Below are 23,181 nucleotides of genomic sequence, written 5' to 3'. Positions count from 1 at the left end.
ATCACTGGTGCTTAACTAACAGAAACAGGTGGAGACATTTGACCACATAGGTCTTTCTCTTTCCTCCATTCAGAGAGAGGCCCTGCTCTACTGAGCTGAGAAGGGGAGATTACCTTTAAACAAAATGAGAGCCCTCCTGTCCCCCCTGCTCCTCCACCCCCTCCTCCTCCCACCCAAAGTCCTCAGCAGAGGACAAGAGAACAACTAGTGGAACAATCACCTGTGCCAGCCACTCTTCCTCAGACTAGGGCAGTCTTTTTACTGTGATTGCATCTACTCTGTGGACCTGATCTGAAGACACAGGAGCTGAGTGAGTAGGGGGCTCTGTGCCTCTCTGCTGTAGCTGCTGCTGAACTGAAAGTGGGTCAGACTGACAATAGTCCCTGGTTCCCTGGCTTGTCTCTCAGCCTCAGAGCTGGGTACTGTCAGTGAGCCATGGGCCCAATGCTCCAGGTGTCTGTCACACACACAGTGACAACTGCCATCCATTCATTATGGATCCATTATGGAATTACGGTGCTTATTATTAATGGACCACTGTAATCACAGTCTCACAGAACAGAACAGGCTGGTATTGTTTTACACTGCATGACAGCTCAGTAAACTACTGGGAATGGAGAAAGCTATATTAGACGCAATATATAAAATAAGTAATGTGACTAGTATTCAGTTAGTGCATTAGTCTTAAGTGGTAATAAGGCTCTTTATCAGAATATATTTGAGTTATATAATGACTATTATGGCCATAACAACTGAGTGCGTGAGGGATTATTGTGATTATTAATCCTCATGATTAGCATCATTTCTGTCTGTTACCGTCACTACATTCGCTAAAGCATTTTCATTTAAGGACAAACAGAGTGCTTGAGGGTCTTTCAGGGGAAAGTTGTGATGCGTGTGGAGAATCTCTAATGTTCCGAACGTGTGGAAAATATAATATGGCGGGTCAGCGAACACTTTCACCCAAAGTGACAAAGCAATCCACAGAGAACTTTCCATCCAGCTCATGTGGGAATTGAACCCACAACCCTGGTGTTGCTAGCACCATGCTCTAACCCAGTGAGCCACTGAAAACTCCTGGCCACATGGATGAGAGACAGAGTGACAGATGAGTGTGAGTGGCTAATCTCAGGCTGTCCATCGGCTCTGTTATTGACAGGGAGTTAGCAGGGCCTCAGTGAAGGACAGCAGAGTTTCCTCTCCACGCTGCCTTCCACCCTCCTCTGTGATCTGTCACACCACATCTGGAAGTTGGTCTGCTCCTCAAGTCGCCCTGCTTTTTAAAACCCAGACGGAGGGAAAAATACAGCAGATGTATTCTAGAGGGGACTGTGTTCCCGTCAAGGCCGAAAGAAGGCACTTTTACAACAAAAAAACAGTAAACCCAGAAATACCGAAATCCCAAGATGGGATTGTTTGCGAGAGGAGGAGTGATTCATTCACAAACCAACCCAACCACCGTGATCCTCTGGTGAGGTGTATCTGATAAGCTCTGGTTAGCATGCTGCAGTTATAGGCATTCATTATAAACAGTGGTGTTACAACAATGAACAGTAGGAGTAGGTTCTGCATTACCTGGGTAGGCAACATTTTCTCAGTGTTTTTTAAAAATGGATTGAGTCGATGGACCAACCACAGAGGAAGATGGTGGTGACCATACTTACGAAGGAGAGACCTTTCGGATAACAACGACAACGACAGTGAGACTGGATATCAGAGGCGGACCCTTACCGTATTCTCGGTGAAATTGTAATCCAGGCTGAACTGTAATTTGCCCAGTTTCTCTTCCTCCTTGGGCTCGGGCTCTTTCTCCGTATCGGTCAGGCCTGTCTCAGCGTCATCCTCATCCTTCAAGGCCTGAAGGAGACACCCACCAACAGTCAGTGCCCTCCGTGTGCCGCCTGTGCCAGCCCCTTAGACGGCTGTTGCCCTGCCCCGCCCCGGGCCTGCCAGCGGGTGTGCCAGCGGGCCTGTCTCCTGAAAAAAGCTGCCTCTCTTTCGGGGGATTATAATGGGGGGAGTAAGCACTAAAACACCACAGCTGTTAACACCAGGACATGCTCGGTGATGCGCTAGCCTTGGGCCGGGACCCTTGATGCGGTTCAATCAATCTGTGGGTGTTTTGGTCTGAGGGGGCGAGGGGGGAGAGAGATCAAATGATAGAGCCAAAAGATGAGAGTAATGGGCAGGCAGAGGAGGGATGGAGGGAGAGGAAGAGAGAGAGAGAGAAAAGGAGAGGGAGAGAGAGAGAGCGTTTCTGCAAACCACAAATGACAATTCCCTTGATGTTATTTCAAGAAGATCAGTCTGTGGTGCAAAACAAATCAACAAGGAAATGTCAAGAGATGGCGCGAGTGAAGAAGAAGAAGAAGAGGAAGAAGATGAGGAGTGAGTTTTCCTTTGCTAGCCTGGTTCTGAGGGGATGCTGGTAGTGATGGGGGAGAGGCGGGTTCGAGGCAGGGGGGCAGTCAGTTTGTTATTGATAAGCATGCGATTAAAGAGGCAAAAACTAGCTCTCAAGTACATTCAGTGTCAAAGTTGCCTTCCAAAAGGTCAGACATTGTCAGACTGTCATTGTTGCATGCAGGGCATTCTCAGTAAACAGAACAGTACTCTGGTTGTGACCCCCACATTCTCAGTTTACTTATCAATCACCCATCAGGAGACACAATCGCATTGTCAGAACCCTCAGCTGCATGTGTTACCCCCACACCGATGGAAGCTATAAGCATCATGCCAGCAGTAGGTAGGTAGGTGTTGATAAGAGATGTTGTCATGGTTGTCATGGTGATGGTCAGGTTGCTGGTGTGAAAGCATCAAGGCTGAACAACATTGATTTGTTTGGAATTTGTACGGCCCATCTGAGTCCCCTCCTGGTGCAAGCAAACCTATAGTCAATTTTTCCCTAAGCAAAACTCTAAAAAATGTAATTATTTGTTCGTTATTGCTTGCACACAGAGAGGAGAGGAGTACAGCAGAATAGACAGCCATGTTCAACACCCACAATGTGTATTAGGTATTTTACTGGGTTAAGTCAAAGTCAAGTCAATCTGCCTGTTGGCTTCAGGTGAATGTATGTGAAACGTAAAGCTACTGTATGTCTAAACCTTACTACAGGTTTCAAAAGCAGTAACCTAGCAACTTAACCATTCTACTTTAGCTTATAGGCACATCTTCGTTTTGAAATGAAAAGCAAAGATTGAAAAGGCCCCAGATGGAGAATCAGTGTGGTTCAACCTTGTTAAAGCGCGCCCAGGGCTTCTTTCATACATATATATGTGCATGTGCAAGACTACGCACATATATAGAGCAGATATACATGTACTGTATGCATAGTTACATATATTTGGTTCTATAGGGGTAAGTTGTTGTCAAGAGGCTATCAAAACATCAGAGCAGCAGGCTTAAGGAGGATCCAACAACAATTGGGAACCTACCGCCAGTGACAATCCCGCACAGTCATCAGACACAACACAGATAAGGAGGACATAGAAGGAAGAAACACACATTAAAACAACCACACACAGGAGTTAACACAAGAGTCTGGGCACACCAGGAGAAATGACCGCTCGGGAGCCCATGGCCCCGCCTCTAGAATATCTAACCAATAGGTGTGTTGCATACGGAACCGATAGGGGTGTTGTATTGGCAGTGCGTAGCCTAATTGCTTGACGTGTAGTCGTAGCAGCTCCTAAATCAGCACAGGAAAAGTTGTGTATCTAGTTCTAGATTGAAGTCATTGTAATTCTATGGGTATAAGTTTAAGATAAATCAGTGTTATTATAAAGCTTACTGTCACTAGGAACAAGGACACAAGGCAGAGGCCTCTACAAATCAAAGAATTGTCAACTAAAGCTCTTTGGTATGAATCAGATGAAACCTGTGGAGCTCCATCCTTATCAGACTGTGTAACACCCCTGCATCTCTGGCCTGTGTGGCTATTCAATTCCCCACTCCTACATCATCTCACAGGGCATTGTCTACTACCCCAATTCAATGTCCCTGATTGATGATGTGAGCGGTGTTGGCGTGGACAGACTTCGGGGGGTTGAGAGCCTTCGTTAATGCAATTAGCATTCTAACTGGGGTTAAAGAGCTGTGTGTACCCTATTCTCTCTGTGTGCGTTGGAGAGGGAGGGCGGAATTAATTCACTCCCCTCGCTGGTAATTAGCTAATGTCATTTCTCTGGGTTGATACCACTGGCAATACAGCATATCGTACTCAGCGTTCATTGTTCTTAACACATTAAAATACTGAGAGGAACAGAAAGAGAGATTGAATTCTCTCTCTGAGGCGATTATAAACGACAGGCTTCCTTAACAGTCCTGCAATCAGAGTGGATGGGGAGGAGTCATCGCAGACGCAACAATGTCAACACAAGTCGTGTGTTATGTGTGTCCACTGGTCTTCTTGGGGGAGAGTTAGGTGCGGGTCAAACTACGGCCCATTCAATTATTTTGGGTTATAACAAAACACTCCAGGTCGCACTTGAACTTTTAAAACTAGATACAAAGTATCTAAAAAAAATCTGTGCGGCCCTACGTTGAATTTTGGCCCTCGAGCCAAAACGACTGCCTACCCCTGGCCTAAACTATATGCATGTCTGATAAATTGTATAGTGAAATCGCTTTGTTATGTGAAGATTATTATTCTGACATATACTGTATATGCATTAATTTATAGGTTTCAATCATCAATGTACAGGTGCCTGGTAAGTGTAATAAAAGTCAGTGACGTCATTTCTGGCTACAGTCAGTCACAGATAAAATGAAAGAGACTCACAATGTATAAAAATGTATATAAACATTTTTTTTTTTACCTTGAAGTAAAAGCTAAGTTATATACATATATATGATGCAGTAGAAAATACAAAAAAAACTTGGCATTATCAAATACTACTGTTGACTAACAAACTATTAACTGTAATCAATAGTGTTCAATGGCAGTAGTACAAAGTCTTTACCTCGGTTTTCGCACCGTCGTTCACGTCCATCATGTTGATGGCATTCTTGCCCTTGTCTTTGCCCTTCTTCTTGTTCTTCTTCTTGAATATCCACTTCTTACAGATGCAGAAGCAGCAGGAGAGGACCAGGACCACGGCCACGAAGGCGATGGAGACGATGGCCCAATTTGGCACTGGAGAAGGACACACAGGGACACAGGTTAGACGAGCTTATGTCAAAGATGGGGGCCATACCTGGATGAAGAAAACCGCACCATTGCTCTCACTCTTCTTTTCTCAAACAACCAAAAGTGCCTCGTCCAGAATATGGCACCATTGTCTGTTTCAAACTAGGCCCGAGCTGACCAGAAATGCCTGTTCACCATCTCCCTGCATCTGACGAATGATTCTGATGGCGGGACGTTGAGACTACTTGTTGAAGATAGCGGCTGCAGCAGCAGCCGGAGTGAATGAGGACATAGAGAAAGACATAAAGATGTAGGATGGCGGTTAAGAGCGTTGGGCCAGTAACTGAAAGGTTGCTGATTCGAATCCAGAGCCGACTAGATGAAAAATCTGCTGACGTGCCCTTGAGCAAGGCACTTAACCTTAATTGCTCCTGAAAGTCACTCTGGATAAGAGTGTCTGCTAAATGACTCAAATGTAAAGGTAATGTGCAGACGGAAGACTTGGATCAACAGTGGTGGGTGGCAGAGTCCCCGATCTGCAGTCGAGACATGGACTCCTAATGATTGCCCTCGAAGAGAGACGTTTTAAGCGTCCCGATGGCATCCTCAGCCAATTTAGTGGAAATAACAGAGGTTGGTATTTTCCACTTGCCATTTAAACAAAACATTTCGCTCTGACAACTGATACTTTCACACCAATCACGGGCACACAGGTCAGGGTGTAGAGGTCATTTGCAGGGCCTGTTGGAGAGCGAGTTACCAACTGTAGCGTGACCATGTCGAGTCAGTGATTGCATGACCACTCATCATGTTGATGGGTTTTGACACTTCTTTCTCAAAGAGAGTTCCTATTCATACGTTTGTCTCAGATTCATCTCATACTAGCCAGTTTCTGAGAACTTTCTTTGAGAGCTTTTGTTATGTTGCCAGTCAATTTCTTAGCATTGCTCGTGGATGTGACCTACTCGGCAAAGGATACTAAAACAGCCATGGACCGTTATGTTACTTTAACTGAGAATGTAATGACATGTTTTTTTCCTCCCCACTGTAGGCCCTATTTTATATAAGGCTGAATGGACTAAACAGTCCAGCTGAAAGGTCCAGTCAGGGCTGTCACAGGCAGACAGGGAGCCGCTCAGCTCCACAACACAGTGATCACTCTAACAGCCTGCTGACAAACAGGGACGCCCATCTAAACAACAGGAGTCAGGCAGTTCTCCCCGACAGAACACACACACACACAGCCACCAGCTATGCACGGCACAAAAGTGGGTTGTTAAAAGTATCAGAGTGGCCAGACGTGCTGTAAATAATGAGGACAGAAACACAGTGTCAGGCTCCTCCATTCTGGAGGGATAATTACAGCTTCTGCTCACAAACATCATACACCTTGCAACCCACACCTCCTTTCAACAGAGAGGGCCACCAACAGGCCCATCAGCAACAGAGAGGACCACCAACAGGCCCATCAGCAACAGAGAGGGCCACCAACAGGCCCATCAGCAACAGAGAGGACCACCAACAGACCCATCAGCAACAGAGAGGGCCACCAACAGACCCATCAGCAACAGAGAGGGCCACCAACAGGCCCATCAGCAAACAAACTATGTTTTTGTCAATATTTACCAAACACAAGATGGAGACCGTGTGGTAGATTCAGGCTGGTTTGATTTACTTTATCACTGAAGGATCTGATAATTGAACAGTTTTCCCACCTGAATAAATTCCACCACGCTATACTGAAAAAAAATATAAACACAACATATATGTTGGTCCAATGCTTCATGAGCTGAAATAAAAGATCCCAGAAATGTTCCCATAAGCACAAAAAGCGTATTTGTTTACATCCCTGTTAGTGAGCATTCTCCTTTGCCAAGATAATCCATCCACTTGACAGATGTGGCATATCAAGAAGCCGAATGAACAGCATGATCATTACACAGGTGCACATTGTGCTGCGGACAATAAAAGGCCACTGTAAAATGTGCAGTTTTGTCAAACAAGTTTTGAGGGAGCGTGAAATTGGCATGCTGACAGCAGGAATGTCTACCACAGCTGTTGCCAGAGAATTGAATGTTTATTTCTCTACCATAAGCCGCCTCCAAGTCATTTTCGAGAATTTGGCAGTACGTCCAACCGGCCTCACAACTGCAGACCACGTGTAACCACGCCAGCACAGGACCTCCACATCTGGCGTCTTCACCTGGGGATCATCTGAGACCAGCCATCCGGACAGCTGATGAAACTGAGAATTGTCTGTAATAAAGCTTTTTTGTGTGGAAAAACTCATTCTAATTGGCTGGGTCTGGCTCTCCAGTGGGTGGGCCTGGCTCATCAAATCAAATCAAATTTTATTTGTCACATACACATGGTTAGCAGATGTTAATGCGAGTGTAGCGAAATGCTTGTGCTTCTAGTTCCGACAATGCAGTAATAACCAACAAGTAATCTAGCTAACAATTCCAAAACTACTACCTTATAGAAACAAGTGTAAGGGGATAAAGAATATGTACATAAAGATATATGAGTGAGTGATGGTACAGAGCGGCATAGGCAAGATACAGTAGATGGTATTGAGTGCAGTATATAGATGAGTATGTAAACAAAGTGGCATAGTTAAAGTGGCTAGTGATACATGTATTACATAAAGATGCAGTGGATGATAGAGTACAGTATATATATAGTATATATATACATATGTATAGTATATATAGTATAGTATATATATATATATGAGATGAATAATGTAGGGTATGTAAACATTATATTAGGTAGCATTGTTTAAAGTGGCTAGTGATATGCCCTCTCAAGCCCACCAATGGCTGCTCCCCAACCCAGTCGTTTAATCCATAGATTAGGGCCAAATGTATTTATTTCAACTGACTGATTTCCTTATATGAACTGCAACTTAGTAAAATGGTTGAAATTGTTGCATATTGCGTTTATATTTTTGTTCAGTATAATTACAGAATAATTATGACCATAGAAAAGATTACATAGTACATTTCCTCTCTGTACACTACTCAGAAACCTGTTGTGGTACTACTAACTCTATTCGTATGGAACAATGGGAGGCAATTGGCTTCATTGTAAATCTAATGTTTGTCACCTTTCAGTGCTACTTTGAAGACTCTATATCTGCGGGCCACTAGAAAGAACCATCACAGGAGAAATATATGACGGTCTATTCTCCCTGGGGCTTTGGCTCACCAGCGCTTCACTGAATTTCCCTCACCTCCTCGCCGTCAGAGAGGAGGGTAGGGGAGAGAACAAAATCAATGCGCTGTTGACAAAATCGATAAGCACTCTCCTTTTAGGAAAAACATTGAGTGATGCTCTAAAATATCTTTGGGATCTACAGCATTGGCCTTGGCACAGTGGTGTGCTAATGGCAGGGACAATCTCCCCCGATCCACCCCATTTTGAATTCACCCCCTTGAGCTGTGGTCTCCGAAAAACTGGTTTTCTGCTGCTCACAAAGTTGTTGAAGAAAAACATTTGAAAAATACAAAATATTGTTTTGAAACTTGTTTGCTATAATTGTTTTAGTGGTAAAATTATGTCACTTTGCATTAGTATGGTAATTATCGATATCTTTATATAATTGTTGTGTCTTTGGCTATGCCGGATTAAGTGATATGACATGCTATTCTATAAAATCATTTCTCCGTAATTAATATTACCTGACTGAGCTAATCATGTAAATGTAATTAACTAGAGAGTCGGGGCACCACAAAATAATATTTATAGAGCTGTTATCTTCCCGAATAAACTTTTAAAGACCTAGTAATATTTTACATCAATAGCAGTCAATATTAATCGTCATCTTAATTCAGTCTCATCTGAAAGTTGTAAATTCTTGGTTATCTGCACGAACCCTGGCTAACAAGTTGAATCAGCAATACAAAATTGGGTTTAATTATTTATTTACTAAATACCTAACTAATCACACAGAATTACACATACACATAATTAAATCATAACTTGATTACAAATTACATCATAAAGGAAAACGTCCCTAGCGGGCGGAACAGATATGACAGCTTGTTACACAAAAGAAAAGGGTTGGGTTTGAGTGAAAGAGCGGGAAGACTGAGGAACAAAGGGTGAAGCTGTGCTATCGTAAATACAGTATCTTATGCATTCTAAATTACTGCCCATTTGGAAAAGGAAAATGCAATAACTATTTACTCTGAGCTGCGCTTCGGTAGGTTGGTGGTAGACGGTTCCCAGTCCAGTTCCCAGTCCGGAGCTTCCGGCGACGGATCCCAGTCCGGAGCTTCCGGCGACGGTTCCCAGTCCGGAGCTTCCGGTGACGGTTCCCAGTCCGGAGCTTCCTGCGACGGTTCCCAGTCCGGAGCTTCCGGCGACGGTTCCCAGTCCGGAACCTCCTGAGACGGTCCATAGTACGGAACCTCCAACGATGGTCAGCGGTCTGGAACCTCCTGAGACGGTCCACGGTCCAGAACCTCCAGCGACGGTCAACGGTCCGGAACCTTCAGCGAGGGTCAACGTTCCGGAGCTTCCAGACACGGCGTCCAGTCCAGCTCCATGGCAGGAGCTCTCCTCTGCGCCGATGCCCAGTCCGAGCACGGTGTCCAGTCCAGCTCCAGGACAGGAGACTTCCTCTGTGCTAATGTAGAGTCCAAACACGGCTTCCGGTCCAGCTCCATGGCAGGAGCCCTCCTCTGCACCGATGTCCAGGCCAGGGCCGGTGTCCAGTCCCGTTCCATGTCAGGAGCCTTCCTCTGCATCTGGGTCTGGTCCGGGCACAGTGTTCAGCCTGGGTCCATGGCTGGATCCGCAGGATGAGCGGGTTCTTCAGCCCACACCAGAGCCACCACCAGGGATGGTGGATCCGCGAGCTGAGCGGGTTCTCCGTCCCTTACCGGAGCCGCCCCCGATGCGGGCGGATCCGTGGGATGAGAGAGTTCTTCATCCCGCACCAGAGCTCCCTCCGATGCTGGCGGATCCACGGGATGAGAGAGTTCTTCTTCTTGCACCAGAGCCGCCACCGACACTAGACACCCCCCCTAACCCTCCTTTTTGGTTTCAGGTTTTGCGGCTGGAGTCCGAACCTTTTGGGGGGGGTACTGTCACATCCTGACCATAGAGAGTCCATATTTTCTATGGTGGAGTAGGTCAGGGCGTGACTGGGGGGGTTAGTCTAGTTTATTTTTTCTATGTGGGTGTTCTAGTTTTCATGTTTCTATGTTGGTGACTTGTATGATTCCCAATTAGAGACAGCTTGTAATCATTGTCTCTAATTGGGGATCATATTTAAGTAGTGTTTGTTCCCACCTGTGTTTGTGGGATATTGTGTTTGAGTTAGTGCACGTAGCACCTCTGTAGTCACGGTTCGTTGTTAGTTTATTGTTCATTTGTCTTTGTTAAGTTTCACTTTATCATAAAAATTATGTGGAACTCAACATCCGCTGCGCTGTGGTCCGTTTCTACAAACGATCGCGAAAATAACAGTGAAATTTGGCATTATTTTGACGAGGCAGATTGCACTGCAATTGGATTCCGTTGTGCATCATGAAATATAATATGTTTAAATGGTACTGCCACCTTCTGTGGTTATTTACAATGTGTTGTCATCAGTGGTACAACTGTTATAATGCACAGCCCATTGCTGTGAAATCCAATGCAATAACTCAGGCCTTATTTATCTATTTTATTGGGCATGTGTCTAATACTGAAAGACACTTTTGTGTTGCTTAATTAAAATAAACTGAGTCCCCGAAAGCAATAAAAGCATTCCCTAATTAACTACATGGTGCGTCTATTCTCTCTTGAGACCGCGACGCCAGCGGGTGCACTGCACTTCAACTTTAAGCAGTAGTTAACTCTCGTTTCGCCACAGACAACGGTGAACGGAAAATGATTCAGGCGCTGGATGATGGAATGCGTGTTTGGTGTTCACAGCTCCGGAGGAGAGGCGCAAATCACATTTCTGCAGCCGTAGTCAAAAACCATCCAGTCAGCGGCAGCCAATGTGCCTCGACGCCACACAATGAGACGGCTTTCAGCTGTGAATATCAACGTCCTCCGGGTGCTTTCAAGGACACAGCAGGGCCTTTTGGCTCATTCGCTCCGAACCAGGAGGCTCCAGCTGCATTTGTCTGGCGCTCCGAGTCGCCCGCTTTCTTATCAAACCTTTGTTTTTTTTCTTCCAGACAGAATTGATCTGATAACCGGCTGGAATGGGGACCATTGAAATATGACAGCTGAGTTATCAGACAGGGTTTTTTAACAAAACCTTGCAGACTGCCAAAGGCTATGGAACTCTTGACACATGGAACAATGCAAACAGGATGAGGGACTTTTGGTTCTAACACATCTTTTCAGACATAATCTCTGTGGATGTGAAGAAGAAAAGGTTACAGTAACTGAAAGGTAATCCTCTCACAAAGTCCGCCATTTTACCGAACTTCATATGTAAGAGACTCTTGGCTCTATTTAACAGCTTATTTTAAAGGAATCTGTCATGACTTGAAATAAATAGCAGAAAACAAATAATTCAGTCAACATTCATTCTGGGTTATAGACTATGGGGATGTTGCCTATATGAATGCAGCTGCCACTGTATTTAAGCCTTTGGATGCAGTTTATCACAGTGCACTAGTGTTTATTACAGACAATTCGTTCAGTACACATCACTGCATTCTGTAGCTTCATTGTTAACTTCATTGTTACTTAATCGTTACTAACTTCTAGACATACGAGATACCAGACGTTAGGGATGGCAAACTGGAGATCCCTACAATCTCCACTGAGTTACAGGTAGGTAAATCTGTTTTTTTTTTCATCTGGAATGATCTCCAAGGCTCTCTAAAATTGGATGAATTGGTGCCACTGGGACAATTCAAAACGATTGAGGACCTTTTTTACTGAATAATGTTTGTTTTCTATGATTGTGTTTTGCTTTTAGTGTTTTGATGTGAATATTAATGTAATATTGATGCATATTATTGATGTGTATATTGATGGGTATTGTTCAAATCAAATTGTATTTGTCACGTGTGCTGACAAGAACAGGTGTAGACTTTACCGTGAAACTCTTACCCAACAATGCAGAGTTAAAAAGTAACATTGATGTACAGCATATTTAGTATATTATTGAGTATAGTGTACATTTATGTGCACTGATGTCTATTGAAGTGATGCTCAACTGAGAGACACAACCACTGTCAGTGTGGCAATAGATAGAACAGGATCAGTCAAATCGGTGAGACACAGAGTAGGAAAAATGGAAGCTAAAGGGCTCTATTTCATTGCCTAGTTTTGGGGCAGATTTCCATACTATCTCAATGTTTCCGGCCACAGGGCAGAGGCAGTCTGGGGGAGTCGGAGCGGTTAGATTTTTCACAACGGGTGAGGTTGATGGGACGGGCCCATAGTAATCAGTCACTTGGGGTCTGCCTCGGGGCACAGGGGGAGCTTCCTGCTTGTCATCACATTACCCATGGTCCTCTGAGGAGATACGTGCCCCCTTACATCATTATACAAAGGATCCAATAGACTGGCAACAGTAGTGGGTGGGGGTGGGGGTGATGTATCAGGGTAATAGGCATGGCAACACAAACTAATATATTGTGACAGCACACTGTTGGTCAATTAACCTTGACATTACATGTTGTTATGCCAACAAGAGCAGCACCCCCAGTCCTTGCCCTTTCCCACTGTGGGAACAACAACAATGACAGTGCAACAAGAGCTGCAAATGGGGTAGGATGAATATGTAACAGAAAAAATAACTAGCTACACAAACTGGTTTTTGTGTTAAGATTTATGTAAAACTAATGAGGAAGAAAGTGATTGAGTTTCGGACCAGGCCTCTGATTCCCTTCTTTGAAAGGCTACTCTGGAGGTGGGAGGTAGCGTACTGGGACTCTCAAAAGGGTCAAGCATCACACTGTTGATGAGGGGGGGGATCTCCCCCTGCACGCCATAGAGCACCCTCCTGACATGGGCTCGGTTGGGCAGGGGGCAAGAAGTTTGGTCCGAGGAGGGCTGTTCTTCCCGTCTGTAAGCTGCTAGCTCTAAGTTCTGGTCCCCCAGCCCCCTCCTGCTGCCTCATGTCAGGCCTACTGGCTCAGTCCAAGGCCCGGGAGAGGACCGGGACTAGAGCCAGACAGAGAGGGACAGAGAAGTTTGTCTTTGCTGATCTACCACCAGTCTAATCCTCAAAGGGTGCTGTCATTTCTGAGCAGAATCTAAGTGAAATAAACTACTCAGTAATTATTCAAAAACATTTTTGTTTAAATGTTAGAGTTTTCAGTCAACTGTACATTTAATTTCTTTTAAAATCCAAAGCAGATCATTTTGTAATGAGTATGTATAGCTTTCAGTGTAATACCCACAGAAACAGGTGTGAAAAAACCCACTCATATTGACAGCCTTTGAAAAGACATGTTTTTAGAAATGTCATTTTCAATACCTTTGTCTATGTTATTTAGAGTAATGGAGGAGAGTGTGGAGACAGCAGTTATGGAGCAAAGCATTTCTAACACTGAGAGGTTCATTATTGTCACTGAAAACAAAAACCCTTTGGTGTTTAGAGGGAGTGCTGGAAAATCCATGACAACGCCTCCCTCTTAGGCCACAAGGCCCTGAGCATGGTGTGGTGCGGCCCAACACAAACAGACACAGCTGCAGTGGATACACCTCTCTGAGTGTGGCCGTTGGCTTTGTGTGGCGCTCGCTATGGCATGACATGGCGTTCTCCATACACATTACTTCATGCAAGCCAATACTGTCAGTAGTCTGACCACAAACCTTTAGTGGTAAACTTGAAAGAGAGAAAAGTGGGACAGTCTGCAATAATCTCAACAAACATCCTTGAAGTGGAAATGCATTCCGGGATAGCGGTTGGAGCTACAGCAGGTAATGGAGGAAGTAATGCTTTTAATAGCATCGTCTTTGTTGTAGGTCCTCCTTGGTGTGAAATAGTTTTGAGACAGCGAATGAGAAATGATTTGATTTATTTTAATCCCCAATCGCCAATGGCAACAGCTAGTCTTACTGGGCACGTGACGAAAAATACATTACAGACAAAAGACTTAACAATTTCCATACACTACATGTTAATGCTTTGAAATGTATGTGTGTGTGCATCTATCAGTTACACACACATGTCAGTACTTACACACAACAAGTAGGTCACATGGGGGAGAGGCGTTGTGCCGTGTGGTGTTGCTTAATTGTTTTTTAAAACCATGTTTGGGGGTTTGAAATACTTTTGAGAAGGGAAAATGTATGAAGAAAACACTGAAGATTTTTGGAGGGATGAAATTCAACTCCATTTGAGAAACAGCCACATCTAGCAGCAGCAGCCAACAGATGGGGCTGAAGAGGAGCTTCTGGCTTGGAGATTAATACATGGATCTTTGTTAATGTCACAAGGCATTCCACTGAGTTATACCAGAGATACAGCACAAGATGCCCGACTCTGACAACACCATGCATTCAGCTTTACCTCCAGGAGTCAAGTCTTATAGATAACCATCTATTTCTATGTAGAAATACCCACAATGAATCATTTGCTATGGCAATGAATTGATTCTGTCTTATTCATTAATGCCCTGTCCCAATACTGGGATTAGCTGTATCGATATTCCCTGGCACAAACACGTTGTTGGGCATTCATCAGGCTGGCAGCGCTCGGCGCGGAGCTGCTCGTTTTCTAGTTCTGACTGAGTGCTGGAGCAAAAACTGTAATTTAAACTCTACTATAATGGAGTGGCTTTTTCGGGGGCTGCTTTCAGATAGCATCTCTGTCTGAGGCACACCCAACAACCCCTTATTTAGTCGTTGTCCACATCACGCAATGTGATAATTAGGGAGAGAGGTGGTACATGGGTTGTTACAAAGCCTAATGGGCTGGTTGCCACCGTGCCATTGCCAAATACAGACAGTGAAATGAAGGAAAGACCGGGTGTTTTGGAAGGGTAACACAACTCCATTGTGAGAGTGCTGAGGCACCAGGTTAGCTGTGCTGGCTAGGATTTGGTGTTTTAGTAGCTAGATGTGGCAGGTGGTATATCTTCAAGCCCTCTCACGGTGAAACAGTTCTGATATGAGGGACCATTACTCTGAGGCACAGGGGACATCAGAGTCTCCCCCCTACAGTGTCTTCATCATGGCTTCCATATGCTCCTCAGTGGTGCTAATTTCATTGGAGCGCCCAATGGCTCCAACACACTTCTAGGAAGTGTTTGTCGTCGCTTGTCAATCAATGAAAGTCTATCTCTGGTCTGATGGGGTAAAGTCCAGGGCAGCACATACTGACCACGGACTACTGTCTAAAGCTTCTACTGCTTTATTTCCCAAAGCAAATATGTTGTTGGTTTTAAATTAGCCTCCCCAGACGCAGGATAAATTTCTAATCAGGCTCCCTGCGCTATGAATGTAGGACAGCATAATAAAACAAGTGGCGTCATTCACGTTGGAGCTAAAGCAATAGAACCTCTCTTTTTCACTGGAGCCGTTTCCTGACACGGGAATTACTTCCACATGAGCTGGTGGATATGTCTATATTTAGGACTTGGGAGGCTGAACGCAACAACATCCACTGGATAAGTAGGTTGGGGTTTGGGATAAACAAAGGATGCTGCTGTCCCAAACTAACTGCTACTGTTCCACAGACGTTACAGGCAAAGACAAGTGTCTCCTCCGGAATCACTGGGTGGAACATTTTTATATAGGAGTGATGGGCTCACAGTTGGTCAGGATTCCAACATGCTGTAGTCGTGTCTCCTATCGGGGGAGGGTATTGATGGAGGGAAGAAACACAGGGTGCCCAGCAATACAGACAACCTTGGAGATTGAAAACTGAATTGGCTTTGAGAAAACCAACAATCTTGGAAATTAGACATACTTAACAAACAACTTTCAAAACAATGCTGTTTGTTGTCTTGTCACCTCAAATGCCAAACGGATTTCTAAAAGTAGTCACAGTACTTCTGAGTAACACCATTAGTCCCCATCCACAATCAGTGATAATGACCACTTGTACTTTGTTGATTGCAATTAGTCTCTAAAGAACAGATCCAAGGGTGCTTTGAGGAATGTGTGAGACGTCTACAGGAAGTAGCTACTCAACCAATTACCACTCTGTCACCAGGTAGGTTAAGGGACACCAACCACTAACATGACTCACGTGGGATTTTGTTGAGCTCGTTCATGAACTTGTCCTTGAGCTTGGAGAAGTCCTCGCTGGATCCGGTGCCGGAGATGTCGGTAGCGTTGGCACCGACCGTGGAGGCAGTGGTGGACATCGGGGCCGCTGCCAGGGCTTCCCTTCGACTCTCAGCCATGGTGGTGCTGGGCAGCCAGGCAGAAGCTGGAGGAGACATGGAGAAAGAGTTGAGTTTAACATACCTAATTTAATATTGCTTCCACTGTACATAGAATAAATAGATACAGAGAGAGCGAGGCAAATTGAAGGTAGAGCGAGAGACAGTGAGAAAGAAAGACAAAGAAAGAGAGAGTCAGGGAAGATTAGCTGGTTGTGACAGATGTCTGCCAGGGACAGTTTTCTCTGGCGCTGCTATTGATGAGTGAGTGGAGCTCTCTCTGTGTGACCATTTGCTGGCTCAGCCTGAGTAAACACACCTGGATCCCACAATGATCCTGCAGGGTTCTACCAGCAGCCCTAGGCAGATGAAGCTGGCTTTCACACCACACAAAGGCTGTGTCCCAAATGTTGGGAATAGGGTGGCATTTGGGACGTTCACAAAGCCTCTAACAACTCCACTTTCTACTTTAAGTGTGAACTTTTATGCTGTTCTATTCTAGTCATGCAAATGGCTTCCCAGGCATGTGATTGGATTGATAACAAATATAGTATTGCTAACCTTTATAGCGTGCAAGACATAGGGATAACCCACTATTACCCCACTGTGCACTTCATATAAACAACCAGCAGGAAGCCAGGTGTGTTTACTTTGGATTCATGTCTCTGTTACAGGAACTAGGAACAGCAATTTTACAATCGTTTCATGTGTGTAGGTGTCTGTTTGCTAAGAGGTGCTGGGCAGATTGTCACCAGCCGATGCTGTCACCAGGGCGACGGCAGAGTAAATGGCCCAGATATTCTCATTGACGGGCTGTAGTGACGCAGGCTGAGAGTTTCAAGTTCCTTGGCATCCACATCTACAACAAACTAACATGGTCCAAGCGCACCAAGACAGTTGTGAAGAGGGCACGACAAAACCTATTCCCCCTCAGGAGACTAAAAAGATTTGGCATTGGTTCTCAGATCCTCAAAAGGTTTTACAGCTGCACCATCGAGAGCATCCTGATGGGTTGCATCACTGCCTGGTATGGAAACTGATCGGCCTCCGACCGCAAGGCACTACACAGAGTAGTGCGTAGGGCCCAGTACATCACCGGGGTCAAGCTTCCTGCCATCCAGGACCTATATACCAAGCGATGTCAGAGGAAGGCCCTGAAAATTGTCAAAGACTCCAGCCACCCTAGTCATAGACCGTTCTCTCTGCTACCGCACGGCAAGCTGTACCAGAGCGCCTAGTCCCCCAAGCAATAAGACTCCCGAACATCTAATAAAATAGCTACCCAGACAATTTGTGTTGCCCCCCACCCCCCTTCTATGCTGCTGCTACTCTCTGTTAATGTCTATGCATAGTCACTTTAATAATTCTACCTACATGTACATATTACCTAAATTACCTCGACACCAGTGCCCCCGCACATTGACTCTGTACCAGTACTCCCTGTATATAACCCCGCTATTGTTATTTTACTGCTACTCTTTAATTACTTTTTCGTAGGTATTTTCTTCACTGCATTTTTGATTAAGGGCTTGTAAGTAAGCATTTCACTGTAAGGTCTACACCTGTTGTACTCGGCGCATGTGACAAATAACATTTAATTTGATTTGTTACATACAGTTGAAGTCGGATGTTTACATACACCTTAGCCAAATACATTTAACTCAGTTTTTCACAATTCTTGACATTCAATCCTAGTAAAAATTCCCTGTCTTAGGTCAGTTAGGATCACCACCTTATTTTAAGAATGTGAAATGCCAGAATAAAAGTAGAGAGATTTTTTTATTTTAGCTTTTATTATCACATTCCCAGTGGGTCAGAGGTTTACATACACTCAATTAGTATTTGGTAGCATTGCCTTTAAATTGTTTAACCTGGGTCAAATGTTTTGGGTAGCCTTCCACAAGCTTCACACAATAAGTTGGGTGAATTTTGGCCCATTCCTCCTGACAGGTGCAGTGTATTCACAGGATAAGAGTGTTAGCTGTTGCTAACTCACTTTAGAGGCATTGACAAGCCTGTTAGCAGGGTGTGGTGTTGTTCACTCACTTTGCAGGCATTGGCAAGCCTGTTAGCATGAGGTGGTGTTGTTCACTCACTTTGGCTTTGACAGCTGTTGTATAGGAACACGCTGTGAACGCACGAGAGGACTGTGTTCTCCAGCTGTGTTGTCAACACGTAGTTAATGACCCTGACAGATCTGACAAAGACATCCTTCAGGGTGTCAAACACAAGCCACGATAATGACAATTTACCATAATATACACCTACAGGCTACTATATAAAGGGTATACAATTGCATTGATGTGTTCTAACGCAGGTTCTAACTTGCCTTGAAACCCCTCCCTGAAATCTTTGCTAATTGCTATGAATGAACACAGCAATCAGTGATTCTGTGAGCCCTTTGACTCTCCCCTCTAGTTCAAGGTTCCACCTACACCTTCATGTTCTCCCTGCCTTCCCTTGTCTCCCTTTGAAAGGCAGCATCGAGGTTAGTGTGGGCGCTGAGCTGTGGAGAGGCACGACGGGCCACGACAGAGACACTTCAGTGCAGGCAGGGAGAGGACTTTCGGAATATAATGCCGCTCTCAGGAGAGAGTAGGGTATGTGGGAGGAGGCATCTTCTCTTCTATTGCAGATAGGATTGATCCCGTGGGAAGGGAATGGAGGGCATGTATTGTATTGTAGGCTTCAGGCGTGATGTTTTCACGTTCGTCCACGTCAGACTCCAATCCGAAGGGCCCTAATGCACACCTGCTAGAGTTTCCCGCTCTCCTGACAGACGTGAGTGAGTCAGACAGAGGCTGAACAAAGGAGCTCCACCAAAGGGCTGTAATTACAAGAAACCCTGAGCAGAAAACAGCCCCATTTAGGAACACATTTGCATTGTGGGAACAAGAGAGACAATCTATCCACTTAGAGGCCAGATCAGCACGGCGGGGCCATCATTAAAGAGAACATCTGACACCCTGGAACAGTAGGGAGATATTTGTAACATGCCCTGATGTTTGATGGCGCTCCCCTGTTGGGCCCCTGTGAACAGTACAAACCCACCTACCAGGTGAATGACCCATAGAGCCACTTTGTCCTCAGCACAAAGGACCTAGGCCTAGATGCTAAGCTGATGTGACAGAGCTGAAACAAGTCATTTATCTATTTTGAATCAGTGCATTTCTTATTCATACACCCAATTATTCAAAGAGACGCAGCGGCTGATGTCGAGACGCAGAGACGTGATCAGATAGTTTTGTTCCTCTCTCAAGGTCAAAGCAGCAAGTGATGGATGCTATTGGCTCTGTGCCTATAGACATTGCTCTGGGAGAATGAGTGGCTACATGATGTGGTAACTGTATAGTACAGGGGTTGATATCACTGTTGTATTAATGCATCACCACAGGTGCGTTATAGAAAGACGTTCATAAACAAATTATCATCAAACGCTTAAAGGATTTACTAACTTGGGCCTGGTACAAGGCGGCCATTTTAATGTTCTCTTTGAGCAGGTGGTCACATATAAAGTGTAAAACACCTTGGAGCATTGTGACATCACTGTCAAATGCATTATGCTTGGAGAGAGAATGTTCTCAGGCCTACTGTGAGTTGGGGACCACCCATGGAGACAGTGATGCTTCTCAGGATCATTCCAGAATATTAAAGGGTTATTCTATGTTTTCTTGTATAAACAAGTCTTGTATAGAGGCTGAACACTCTTGTGTGGCAGGTGACCCACTTGAACATGGGGTAGCATTCTGTTCTGGCTGGATGGCAGCTAATTTGCCTCTGACCTTTTCCCTTTTCCATGGGCTGTCATCGCCATAGCGATCATATCTCAATTTCAACAATAAGTCAATACCTGCCCTTTCAATTGCCTTTATTATGAACCAACTTCAAGCCAAAGCTAAATAATACATTACAGAGAGCATGTTTAATGATGCATGCCGATCAAATCCAGAAATGCCCTTTTAACACAAAGCATCAACTTTGTTATAATGAAAGCACTTCCTCTCACAGTCATGCACCAGCACGCCCACTACAGTCTGTTCCACTGCTGAGGCAACACGTCAAATGTACCTAGTCTGTGAGATACAAGGGAGATACAAGGCCAGCTAAAATATCAGGACACCAAAGCCTGGAAATCTCTCAAATCAACATGCTAAACAAAGATGGAGGATAATGGATTCAGGATAGCAGACAGATTAAAACAAGACCAGCTGCTTTTCGCTTTCAGTCGTTTTCCTCTAAGCACCTGAGGAATCACAGAGAGTCTGAGTTTCTACTTCCCCACTTCCATCTCAAACGCTCATCCCTCCTGATGTGTGTAAGAGTGTGTAAGAGCCCTACCCAAATACAGGACGGCCAGATGGCTTAGCAGGGCCCACATCATACCCCGTGCCTGGCTGGTGGCGCCCCAGACCAGACCAACTCCTCCTCACAACCCAGCCCAACTCTAACTGGGTCAGCTCCCTCCCTCCATGCCCAAACCCCTACTCTGCCCTCTCCCAGGCGCAACACTGGCCATGCTGTTTATCTCTTCGTCTTTCTCTCTCCCAGTATATTGGCTGAGAAAGATAGATATGGAGATGCTGTATAATTATTACTACTAGAAACATGTTCTTTAAGCTACCATCAAGGTTTAGGTTTGGAAAGGGTGCTGCTTTCATTCTGGGCCTGTTCTGCAGGTTTTCACATTTTTGCCAGGACTCTCAGCGGGCAGTGTTTTGGACCAGGACTCTCAGCGGGCAGTGTTTTGGACCAGGACTCTCAGCGGGCAGTGTTTTGGACCAGGACTCTCAGCGGGCAGTGTTTTGGACCAGGACTCTCAGCGGGCAGTGTTTTGGACCGTGCTGTTTGAGGAATTTACAAGGCTGTCAAATCAGCCGGGCTCTACATCCATTGGAGATGAGAGGGAAAGCTGAAGCCAGGGAAGCCAGAGCGACGAGTATTGCCGTCAATTTCATCAGAGAGGAATCAAAAAGTTGACTTTCATGTGAAGGACATGCAAAAGAATGGGAGGAATATCCAATGACAGTGCACCTTATGTGTAGAATCCATGAGTTAACTAGCCAGTTAATGTTTAATTATGTCCATTTAGCAAAGAGTTAAATGTCAACTGCTAATTGTCACAAACTATTCAGCAGACTCTCCATGTCATTGAAGTCAATCTAATTGAAATCACTGAATACATTGAAAGATGCACTGTGGGGCATTGAGTCAAGTGATCTTACTTCGGACCATATACCAAATGTATTTTTCTTTGTGACTTGATGGGAGAAAGTCATTTTGCTGCAGGCAGAGGCTTTTAAGGTTAACTTAATAAACTCTTGTAAAGGAAGAAAGAGAGACACTCTAACTGAAGGACTACTGTCATCCATCCCCATTGCAGATTAAAAACCTGCTTCCGATTTAATTCCCAAAAAGAGTGGCTTAAAACCACTCACTCAGTATTTGAGCTGCATGTAGAGGGAAGCCATTTTAGAACGACATCCAAACGCTGGATTGCAAAATGTGCTTCCATATCCAAGAATGAAGGAACTTAAATGTATTGAAAGACAAAGGACTACAATAAACTATTTGAAGTTGAATCATTAAATTGAAAGTGGTCTAAACACCATTATCCACTGGAGATGGAGAGAGCACTTGACCAAAACGGCTGCTTTACTTGGGTTGTAAATCAAATCAAATCAAATGTTATTTGGCACCTGCGCCGAATACAACTGGTGTAGACTTTACAGTGAAATTCTTGCTTACGAGCTTTTCCCTATGATGCTGAGTGGAAAAATAATAATCCAAATAAAATAGTAACACAAGGAATAAAATAAAATACACAAGAATGGAGCTACGTAAATACAGGGAGTACCAGTACCAGATCAATGTGGAGCTATATACAGGGAGTACCAGTACCAGATCAATGTGGAGCTATATACAGGGAGTACCAGTACCAGATCACTGTGCAGCTATATACAGAGAGTACCAGTACCAGATCAATAATGGATCTATATACAGGGAGTACCAGTACCAGATCAATAATGGAGCTATATACAGAGAGTACCAGTACCAGATCAATAATGGATCTATATACAGGGAGTACCAGTACCAGATCAATAATGGATCTATATATAGGGAGTACCAGTACCAGATCAATAATGGATCTATATACAGGGAGTACCAGTACCAGATCAATAATGGATCTATAGACAGGGAGTACCAGATCAATAATGGATCTATATACAGGGAGTACCAGTACAAGATCAATAATGGATCTATATACAGGGAGTACCAGATCAGTAATGGAGCTATATACATAGAGTATCAATACCAGATCAGTGTGCAGAGAGGTATTTGAGGTAGATACATGAAGGCAGGGTAAAGTGACTAGGAATCAGGATAGATGATAATGAGACAAATTTTTATTTACCTTTATTTAACTAGGCAAGTCAGTTAAGAACAAATTCTTATTTTCAATGACGGCCTAGGAACAGTGGGTTAACTGCCTTTTCAGGGGCAGAACGCCAGATTTGTACCTTGTCAGCTCGGGGATATGAACTTGCAACCTTTTGGTTACTAGTCCAACGCTCTAACCACTAGGCAACCCTGCCACCCCAATAATAAAGAACAGAGTAGCAGCAGCAAATGATGAGTGTAAAAGTGCTTGTCTGTAAGTGCATGTGTGTGTAATGTGTGTGTGTGTGTGTTTGTGTTGTGTCGGTCTGCGTGTGTGTGCGTATGTAGCGTGCGTGAATGTGTGTGGCTTTT

General features: G+C 44.5%; 1 protein-coding gene and 1 long non-coding RNA gene across 8 annotated transcripts in view; one reads left to right on the top strand and one right to left on the bottom strand.

The window, feature by feature from the left end:
• syt1a (synaptotagmin Ia) overlaps positions 1-23,181 on the bottom strand; it is a 200,501-nt gene that overhangs the window by 29,378 nt on the left and 147,942 nt on the right. For 5 of the 6 annotated variants that reach the window (XM_042300374.1, XM_042300369.1, XM_042300371.1 and 2 more), the window contains 3 exons: positions 16,296-16,478; positions 4,965-5,137; positions 1,732-1,857 (listed from right to left, as the gene is read on the bottom strand). In XM_042300374.1, coding sequence (XP_042156308.1) covers positions 1,732-1,857; positions 4,965-5,137; positions 16,296-16,452 — 456 coding nt within the window. In that variant the 5' untranslated portion in view covers positions 16,453-16,478. The remainder of the gene's footprint in view (positions 1-1,731; positions 1,858-4,964; positions 5,138-16,295; positions 16,479-23,181) is intronic. The other variant, XM_042300373.1, reaches the window with a different exon arrangement.
• LOC121839785 lies at positions 10,945-21,935 on the top strand. 2 transcript variants are annotated; one of them, XR_006079232.1, is made up of 3 exons: positions 10,945-11,530; positions 11,852-11,917; positions 18,909-21,935. It is a non-coding gene; the product is annotated as an uncharacterized LOC121839785 (long non-coding RNA). The 2 variants fall into 2 exon arrangements; XR_006079233.1 differs by lacking the exon at positions 18,909-21,935 and adding an exon at positions 16,260-16,386.

The sequence above is a fragment of the Oncorhynchus tshawytscha genome, linkage group LG17 (assembly GCF_018296145.1).
Source record: "Oncorhynchus tshawytscha isolate Ot180627B linkage group LG17, Otsh_v2.0, whole genome shotgun sequence".
Taxonomy (NCBI): Eukaryota; Metazoa; Chordata; class Actinopteri; order Salmoniformes; family Salmonidae; genus Oncorhynchus; species Oncorhynchus tshawytscha.
This window is presented reverse-complemented; position numbering and strand designations above follow the sequence as displayed.